Source organism: Pyrus communis, chromosome 17 (genome assembly GCF_041283825.1).
Source record: "Pyrus communis isolate YQ-2024b chromosome 17, ASM4128382v1, whole genome shotgun sequence".
In the NCBI taxonomy this organism is placed as follows: Eukaryota; Viridiplantae; Streptophyta; class Magnoliopsida; order Rosales; family Rosaceae; genus Pyrus; species Pyrus communis.
In genome coordinates, this window is record NC_142581.1 from 10,347,047 (window position 1) to 10,357,667 (window position 10,621).

Genomic DNA, 10,621 nt, shown 5'->3' on the forward strand with positions numbered 1-10,621 from the left:
TCCAACCAAGGGTTAAATGGAATTGGACTCAAAGAATTAGGCTAATTTTGGCCCCAGGCTATGTAACATGTTGCCCTAGGGCAGACTAAGTTTGGCCTTAAAAAGTAATAACATATGACGAAATAAAATATAACAATGCATGGTTGGAGAAGAAAAAATTCAATCCTAAAATAGTCTTTAAAATATTAATTTTTTTAAGAGGTAAAATATAACCAAAGACTATGTTTAGTACACCAAAGATAACCTTCGGTACATATATTATTCTTTTCCCTACTTTTAATTAATAATCATAGAATGTGGAGCACATTTTGGGGTGGGTGGGTGGGTGAGGGACCCCTAAACATGTACAAACCAATATCTAGGGGTGGGCAAGGGCCGGGCGGGGCCCAAATTTGGAGGAACCAGACCTTACCCATTTTAAAATGTAACGGGTTGGGCCGAGCTGGCTAGAGGGATTTTGAGTTTGGGAACTTGACCTAACCAGGCTTATTTGGGGCAGGTCCACAGGTCCAATTAATTAATTAATTTTTTTTTTTTTTTTTTTTTTTTTTTTGGTTTTGATATAGAGCTCCAAATTCCCAGAACGTTCCAGATTGCTCCAGATTCCCAAATTGATGCCACTGCCAATGATTTGCCGGGTTGGAAGCTACTCACACTAACAACTGAACCACCGGTGGTGAATCGGTGAAGGTATGGGGTGACAATGGGGGGGTCCATAGGTAGAAGCAGATCCGAGATCAAAATTTAAGGGCTTTGAAGAAGAATTAGTAGAAGAAGCAGACATTGGGGCCGATTTGCCGGAGGGCTTGAAGCCGAAATTGGAGGCCAAGAAACCCTCAAAGTCGTTCATGGCGATTGAGATTTTTGGGTCTCCTTCTCTCTCCTTCCTCCTCATTGTGTTATTAGGTTTTAGCTGTACAAAAACAAATGGAAGGATCTCTGAATCTGAACTCTCTCAAAGGGTAGATGTGGAATTATATGAAAAGTTAAAGAGGTGATCTTGTTGTAGAAGAGGACAGGGTCTACTGGGGATCTGAGGGAGAAAAACTTTGAGAGAGGGACATGAGGTGAGGAAAGAGGGTAGAACAGGTATCAAGGATTTGACGTGAAGTATCTGGGTTCTGGGACAAATAGGCCGGTTTAGGGCCCTGTTTTTCTATACATCTGGAACCTTCCTGTACCCACCCCAACCCGCGATTCTTATACCCATTTGCCCACCCTTACCAATATCCACTCATTTTTGCTTCATCTCATTATTCTCCCTTGGTTCTTTATGTTTCTTATCCACCAATCACTTGTTTCCTTTCACTTTTCATATATACATTCTCCCTTTCCTTTCTCCTTTCATTTTTCATATATACTTTCTCTCTCTGTAAGGACCAATAATCTCTCTTCCAACCCCTCATCCTTGAAAAACCAACAAACCTTATTTCAAAAAACGACCATATTATTCATGCGTCGCACGGCGACATCCTCTTCTGCTTTCTCTTCATCATTTTTGTCAAACTACTCGCACTCTATGCAAACCACGAAGCTTCCAAAGGGTTTGACATAACCATCATAAACGACGCCAAAGACTCTGACACCAGTCGACGCTTCGACCTCTTCTATGCCTCCAATGACAAAGCCACCTGCATAATCCTCGACGCTAACAATTTCATTGAACACCTTGTTTACCCTGATGATTATCATCATCAACCTCCCAAGAAGCTCGTAAACCATGTTGTTTTGAGGCTTTCTAGCATGAAGAACTCAAGTTTATCTAACAATGGTGAACAACTTATTTGGCACATGTATACCAATATGAAAGTTATTGTCCACTCCTCACCCAACAAAGAAAATGGCTATTTTGTCCTTCAAATAAGCCATTTAGTCATGGAACATGCCAAATGTGCGTTGGACTTGGCCATCCTACGTGGCATGACTCGTGTCTTGATATGGACGGCGAGGCCCGTGCTCTGCCGGAGCTTGTAGATGGTATGGTGGAGTACACAAGGATGGTGGCTGAAAGCTCATTTGGCACCAAATCGCCGGAGTGTGACAAATATTGGTGGAAGGGCAAAGACCCCGAAGTGGTGGCCCAATTGTTGAAATATTATGAAGGATGTGGCAAGGGGTTCATCCGATGGCTGAACGGGGCTATGAGGGAGAAATGCCACGATCGGTTAGTGGATGATGCATTAGGCATGCCATTGCATGATTTGTGTGGATCATATAATTTTTCTAAGTGTAGCTTTTGAGATTGAGAGTCGGTGGGTTAAATTCAGTGGGGTTTTTTGTTTTGTCTTGTTATTGTTGTTGTTGTTGTTGTTGTTGTTGTTGTTGTATAACATGATTTATAGTTGAGTTGTCACATTATTGTTGATGTATGCACACAGACAAAACATTAGTGGATTGAATCACATCACATGGACACCTTTAATTTGTTTCCACCTCTCCCATTGTGTGATCAATTGCTTGTCCATCATTCGTTGGGCCACTATGACCTAATTAGATAAACAAATTTTCTCTCTTTTGTAGAGTATGACTAATGTTTTGTAGTGGCTTTGTTATATCTAAGAATATTTTCTTCTTTTTTATCGAATTGTTCTCTCGTACTTTTCTTTTTCTTGTTCACACACTTGTTTATTTATATATATATATATATATATATATATATATATTTAATTTTAACTTATATATTTGATATAAGTTTTAGAAAAATATTAATGTGCATAAAAAAAAATTGTGTGGAAATATTTCCCAATAATATAAATGCTGGTAATGTTAGGAGATTAAATTTGTAGATGGAATTTTATAAACTAAATGATATGGAAGTTGATAATTGGATTATTACTTAAGCGTTGATAAACATACTCATTCTTATTAGTGACACATCTAGTTTATAAATTTTGTCTACAAATTTAGTCTCCCTAGCATTACCTATAAATGCTTAGTGAGTTATCAAGAAGTGCACCTCTACAAGTCTGCCACTTGATACTCGCCGAAGGTCCCATATGTGGGTGATGTCATCATGAGGTGGGGTAGTAAGTGCATGTACGTATTGTGAATGCAAATTTCGTCCAAAGTTGAATTGACCAAAAACTCTACCAATAAAATAAGAGATACCATTAGCCTAATTGACGAACACCATGAAAAAGGGGAATGTGTCCGCCAAAAGGCTTTCGATGCTTAAGTCAGAGAATACTTTGAGAGAAACTAATAGAGAGAATTCTAAGTAATAAGCACGCGATTACCGATTTTGTAGTCAGCTGAAAAGGGAAGTCGCAGACCATACTAGGTAGACTGCAATGTTCTATTAATGTGATGCAAACTAGTCTCCATAGATAGCTACAAGAAGTCCTGCTAAAGCCATTTGGAAATTAACACTACAACAAATTAGTCCTTTAGCGAGGAAAGTTTTAGCAAGAGCAATATTTTTTTTCTCACTGTAGACCACCTTCATGAGAAATGTTGAGTTCTCGAAAAATGTTAGGCACTATGTCCAAGAAACAACGAGAAAAATAAATTTTCCGTGAGAATATGTTTCCTCACTGTAGAACACCTTCACCAAGAAAAATATTTAGTTCTCACACTATTGATGAGCTTTCTTCTCTCCCTAATTTGTTTCACTCATCTCCTCTATATCAGATGCGACCTAGCCTTCTACTTCTATTTTCCTCAATCTAATCTCCAATCAACCGAAACTCCCCAATCTACATAACAAAACTCAAACTAGATGCCACCAACCAATTCTCACCCTTGCTTCTATTCTCGAAGATCTTCAAAATCTCTTTCCCAGCAAACCTTTTTCTTTACAAATTTCCTCCGTAGCAAACCCTAGCAACCCCAAATCCTTTTGTCTTTGCAATTTTGAGATTTACGACCATCACGAGCCAAATTTTCTTTCTTATCAAACCCTTAATGGTGTCAACTCTGCCTTTGTTCTTATATAAATGAATGAAATGTATTATGATTATCAATGTTTAAATATCGATATAGGTGCAAATATCGATATGCACATTTACGAAAATAATAATGGATATATCGATATCGATGTTGATATTAGTTGCCTTCAGCAGAAATTATGAAAATTTGCAATGTGGTGGGTATATCAACTCATTCAGATTTAATCGAACTAGAGAAAAATTTCCCAAAAGAAATTTCAAAAAGTTCAAAATCTGCAATGACTTCTGGCAAAATTTTGTAGTGAATAGGTAAATATCATTGATATGTTGAAAACTTTACAATAAAAAAATCCTAAATCATAATATATGGACATGTATCTGAACTAGAATTTGGCTACCAATTTGACTGCAAATGAATTTGTTGGAAAAGAAAGAAATAACAGCTTCACACATTTGGCTGCTGCATGACTATTACGGAAAATAGGAAAATGCTAGAAAAGATCATCCTGAATGAGTTGAATACCAATTGTGCTATATCTATAATACATAACCTCCGAGTTCATCCTTATTTGAATAATAAAATATCCTGTATATCAGACTTAAACCAAAGTTTGCACAATTACAGAATAAACTTCAGTATAAAATACATGTTAGATAAATAAATTATTTGTAAGTCTGCAAAAGTCAAACAATAAATTGCTAAGAAAAACAAAAACATGAACTCACTATTTCTTTACTCTCACATAAATGTAGAATCAAAAGAGTTACTACCCCCATTCCAGTGACATGTTCCTTAAACACTCTAGGAAGCAATGGTTTCGTGAGAGGATCAGCAACCATTGACTTTGTGTCTATGTGTTCAATCAATATCGATTATTTTTTCACCTCTTCCTTCACAGACAAATATTTCACATCTATCATTTATGCTTGTTTATGTTACACCTTTGGACAAGAACATAAACAACCATCATTTGGTAACAGATTATGTAACCTTATTGTATAACATTAAAGATTAGGAAAACAACCAAGATTTTCAAGTTTTTAGATAAGATAACAGTTAACTTAATTCTCTTAAAAATGATATACCCTGAAAACATCTCAAACCATTTATACATTCCTCTTTTTGGAATAGAATATTGATATGTTATAAGTTTTAAACCATAATTTACATAATCCATTTCTTGAAGTGTTCACTTTTGGTGAAAGAAAAAAAAAATGTACACAAGTCTGCACTACAAAATCTTGCTAAGATATTTTTCCTGAATAAGTCAAGGTTAGTGCAGAAAATATTATCATAAAAGACTTTATTGTTATGACTCCAACCATTTGAAGAAGCCAAGAAACATTAGGGAAAGAAGTCAGAAATATCAGTAAGGTAAACCCTAAACCCTAACAATCATAAAATAATTATTTGGTCAAAACAGTTAAACAGTCTTTAACTTTACAATTGTCAATAGTCACATGGTAAACATGTAGAAAATGACCAATTCCATGTGTTATTATGACTGTTGGTATACAACTGAAAATTAAGAATATTGCCAATAGACATGTAATATGAAATTCTGAATAGAGCATCACAGTCCATGCAAGAGTGGCAATTACAGTCAAAACGAGGAATGAATATTATTATAAAGATATATCCACCATGTTTTTGTGATAGTATAGAGAGTTGCAATTGTAAACCGGAGGTTAGCATTGCTTTGGCCAGAATTAATATGAGAGACTTTAGATCGTGGCACTTTAGTTATGACCATAAAGAAAAGAATAATGTAGTAGAATTTACCCCAACCTTACTATGAGAGTTTGGTTATCTTGATAAAATATTTATTACCCTTAGTTCCCAATTATAATTATTTCATGTTAAGTTTAAGAAAGTAGCAGAAGATTACTTAAAAGTTTGGAAGGAAATTTGTATAAGTCTTATCAATAGTCCTCTGGATTGGTAATGCATATGCATAAAGAATAAGCTAAGCATATAACCATGATAAATGAAGAATCTTTTAGACTGTCATCTATATCAACTTACTGATGGACTCCTCCACAACAAAATATTCTAAAATATCAAGGAGCCAAAATGTTAGCCTTAGATGAGTTCGAGGATGTTAAGTACGATATGTTATTAGTAGCAGAAGACGAAGAAATGTACATATATAGCAAGACAAATATCCGTCATCAGCCATATTGAAAGTCTTGAAAATGTCAAAGAAGAAATTGTAAAAATCAATTCCAATATCAAAAAAGATAGTAAAAGAGAAGCAGAACTAGAAGAAGGAGATGATCAATACTGGAACAATATGATAGAAGAGGAATTGGACAACATCGACAACATGATGAAAGCATAAAAGAGTTAGAAGTAGATAAACAACAGATGAAAAAGTAACACTGTAATGCAAGTGGAGAATATTTTACAATAGCACCATACAAAGTAACGTACAATAATTCAAATATCAAACAAAAATGTAAACATTAATTAATGTGGCACCTACCATGATGAATGGAATAATGGTATAAGAGTAAATAGAGAACATAGGTTGACCCATTATAGACATTTCATACCAAAATGTCCTTATAATTAAATTGAATCTCCTAAACTTTGAAGAATTTTTTTTTTAATTATATGGAAATTAAGGCTTCTTTCTCTTATTATCAGGGACAATTCCTTCATTCCCAGCCAGCATCAAATATTTATCCCTCCTTGTAAGAGAGGTGCACTCAAATCCCAAAGCATCAGCCAATTTCCTCTGAATGTAATTAGCCACTTCATTGCTAGACTTTCCCCCAGCGCAAGTCAGCTCTCTTGGGAGCCTCCCAAGAACTTCAATATAATATGCAGGCCCAGGGTTCATCAGGAAGAAAATTGGGTCCAAGCATTTTAGTCCACTGGCTGTAGTCCCATAAAACATGCTCACATTTGTGTTGATGGCTACTGGCACAATCTCATCAGCCAGTTCTGCAAACAGTGAGCTGAATCTCAGCAAATACGGCTCTCGACAAGTTGTTCCTTCGGGGCAAACCACCAAATCTCCTTCACTAAGTAGCCTCCCCATGGTTTCACCGTCTTGTTTTCGGTCTCTGGTTAATCGGACTGTCTTGATCGGCGCTATGATTTCGGACATTTTGCTCAGGCTATATGTGACTGCTGTTAAAGGCTTGCCCAAAGCCATACTAAGGAAAACTGGGTCCAGTAGGGTTCTGTGTGTGCAAACATAGAGGACTCCTCTTTTTTTTGGGTTTGAGGAAGTGGGGTTGATGCAGCCTTTGACTGAGAGATTGACACCTGTCAAGGAGGCCAAAAATAGGGCAATTTTGCAGGGGAGGATAATGCCAATTGAGATTCTTAATATGGCTAGGATTATTCCAAGAGGGAGCCACAAAAACATGGCTAGGGTTGCAGATGGAGTAGGCAAGAATGCTAGCCTTCCATCGTGAAATATTACTGGGTTTGGCTGCTTGTGCCTAAGCATTGCTGAATTTGTACCGCTCTTGTTGTCTTCCTTGTTCACTACGTAGGCTTCCTGTTGCAATTACGTGGGTTAGTAACATTAAATGACAGTGTAACCAAGCAATCAAGTTTAAACATCTCTCGTAATGTTCTAGCTTTACATAAATATACATAGTAGACTCATCCACCAATGCATGGTAATACTTTTATGTACCATATATCTAGGCCAAAATAATATTATACTTGCAAGAGAGAAAAAAAGGAAATTAAATATGTGCACACCTCCCATTAATGAAAGGAATGAAAGGGAATTCCTCTTGGGTTATTTTAGATAAAAAAAAATACATGATGGAAATTGGAAATGAGAAAAGGATGTAATTTGTGAAAATGATTTTCTAATGCCATTGATGTGACTTATTAGTAATAGTATCCCAAAACCTTCTAACACCATCTACAAAAGAGATGTCAAAATCCTAGATGAAATATCACTGTGCATATTTGACATCAAAAGTCTTTTCAACCGAATTGTTATTTGCTTATTGGATTTAGAAGCTTTGTGATTTGGAATCAAATTTATTTTTAATGGTGGATCCCTTATTTCACTAACATTTCAACAAAAAAAAAAAAATTTGTTTCAACATTTTTTTAATAATTTTAACCATTTAAAGTTTTACTTAAATAATAAAATAATATTTGACAACTCTTTTAGAGAAGTACTAATTTGATATAAGACTTCAATTGCCACATCAGCCATCAATTGTAATTTGACTTTTATAATTTGACATTTTCTTTGGAGATAAAGTACCCTAAACCAGAAAGTTGTTAAGATCATAATACCTATAACTAGCTAGTTATGGGTTGGGTGTAAGATTAACCCTAATACATGTTGAGGTATACAGCATTAGTGGTCAAACTAGGACTTCAAGTGTGAGGACAAATCAAACTTGGTACTTATTTGAAAGTGGTATTACATACCTTGCAAAGGGAGATAAAAAGATGATCTTCGAGGCTTGAAGAACCAATTCCAATATCTGGTCTTTTGTCTCCAAAATATTTTTTGAGAGCATTGTGCTTCACAAGAAAACCAGAGCCGGATAACAAACCAGTGAAGTAGTGCCCAAAAGTGTGCAATTCAGTCCCCAAAACATCACCAACTTCCATATAATCCTTGAGAAAATGTTCAACCATGACTCTAGGGACACTTGTGAAGACAACCCTAAATCCCGCTGAGGCAAAAACATCATAGGCCTGAAGGTTGAGATTTTCCTGATAAAACTTGGGCAAAACAGCCCTTCCAACACTCTCCATATCTTTTTTTCTGAGACCACAAAAAGTGAAGAAAATCATAACCCTTAATCTGTACTCATAGTCGAAAACCAGCAAAACCGGGCACGATAGAAGCAAGAGAAGGGCTCTGAAAATGCTGCCACCTTCAAAGGCAACAAGCATGAAGTAAGGAAAGACAGACTGGGATTTCAAAAGGGATCCAAAAATGTCACATGCAATTGTCTCACAGTCTCTTCCCGCCAAATTACACTTTGTGAAACTGGGAAATGAAAAGGGTTGTTTTTGCGGTGAGGTGAGAGGAGGAGAATTGCCTACGAGGGAGCCATAGTTTCTCACTTTTCTTGCAGCTCTTTGGCATGTGTTTGCCAGCGGCTGGTACAAAACCCCATCTGTGAGTTTGAGAAGAACCATTGGGAGGACCGTGGTTTTTTGATAAACCCTATACCTATTTCAGAGATGGAAAGAGAAGTTTTGAAAGATACGACAAAGAAAGGTAGAAGAAAGCGAGAAACGAGAGATACAGAAACAGAGGAGGTTGTGGAGAAGAGGAAGGGTTTGCAGTGTGTATTTATAGGAACACAATAAAAGAGAGAGAAGGAAGGTTGACTAAAAGCATTTGGTTAGCCACACCGTCGGCATTAATTCAAACCTCAACATTTTCTATTTCTCCTATTTCTCCTATTATTTTTATTTTTTTTTCTTATTAGTCACCTTTACAAGTGCATTAAAAAACACATTCGAACCTCTTCCCTCTGCTAAATTATTGTAATACTTTAATAATAAAATTTAAAAAATAAATAAATGTGTTTAAACACATCATTTGTAAGATACCTTATAAGTTATAACAATAAAACGTGAGGCTCATATTTTTAATTTAATTTCACCTAATTACTTAACAATTAGTACTATAGTCTAATAATATTCACTACAATCTAGTAATATTTCTATCAAAACTTCCTTAAACGATTATGCAAAATGCGCACATCAACATTCTGCCAGGCCAACCCCTTTCACTTTTTTGATAGCAACAAAGTGTAGGTTGAATTGTGAAAAAAATTGAGGTTTCACCGTAAAATTAATTAGTAATATGGAAAGTTGCAAGGTTTTTCGTTTTTTTTAACGTGAGACTCTTTAATCTTCACATCCTCACAAACCTCCTCGTATGTCGCGAATTTTCAAGTTAAACAAGTGAACAACACAAACTGAGTGAGGTGAAACATAAATGATTGTTGGGCTTCACACGTACGTTAACCTGCTCTGATATCATTAAAAAAGTTGAAATTCCACTTTAAAACTAATTGATAATATAAAAAGTATCCTAACTTACTTATAAACCCTTGTGAAATTTACTATTTCACCTGATTCTTTAACCTTTGCGTCCTCACAAATTGCTAGTGACCGCCTTAATTTGCGCTTTCTCTGCTATACTATTGCAATGGCATTGGAATGAGTGTACAGTTTTTTTTTTTTTTTTTAATTTGAAGAACATGAGTGTACAGTTTTAAGTATCCAAATTGGACTCTTTGATTATCCACATTCCACGGCATGGAGAGAAAACTAGGGAGATGGCTTCAGCTTTGAATTTACATTCAAACCTATTAGTCCAGGTGGACCAATGCATGAGTTAGATAACCCATATACCATCTGCTTTATTGACTTTTTTAACCATTTAGGTATTTGCAGCTGGTCAAGTAAGGGAAGGGATTTTCTCCGGATCCCTCCACTTAATTCTCCTCATTAAACAATTCAGATTCTTGAAATTTAATCCAACGGTTATAACTTTTAAAATGAGGCTGTGTTTTTAGCCGTTAAATCAAATTTCATAAGTCCGAATTGTTTGATGAACAAGATTAGGTGGAAGCAAGGGCGGAGCCAAGTACAAGGCTCCCCTAGGCTATAGCATAGGGAGAGTTTGGTTCTTCAAGCTTAAAAATATTAAATTTTAGGTTAGTTTATGATTTTTAATTGTCATATTTCACATAAGAAATGAAATTTTTTATTAGTA

At 35.7% G+C, this 10,621-nt stretch overlaps 2 protein-coding genes across 2 annotated transcripts; one reads left to right on the forward strand and one right to left on the reverse strand.

Moving 5' to 3' along the window:
- Positions 1 to 848: 848 nt before the first annotated feature.
- LOC148689447 (Plant basic secretory protein (BSP) family protein) lies at positions 849 to 2,240 on the forward strand. The gene is given in 3 exon segments (XM_088688471.1): positions 849 to 962; positions 1,378 to 1,939; positions 1,942 to 2,240. Coding segments are annotated over 3 exon segments (975 nt in total).
- A 3,982-nt stretch (positions 2,241 to 6,222) lies between these two features.
- LOC137749379 (glycerol-3-phosphate acyltransferase 1-like) lies at positions 6,223 to 9,133 on the reverse strand. The gene is made up of 2 exons (XM_068489472.2): positions 8,305 to 9,133; positions 6,223 to 7,402 (listed from the first exon to the last, which is right to left on the reverse strand). The coding sequence occupies exons 1-2, from the start codon at positions 9,025 to 9,027 to the stop codon at positions 6,512 to 6,514; spliced, it is 1,614 nt and encodes a 537-aa protein (XP_068345573.2). The 5' UTR covers positions 9,028 to 9,133; the 3' UTR covers positions 6,223 to 6,511.
- Between the last annotated feature and the right edge of the window lie 1,488 nt (positions 9,134 to 10,621).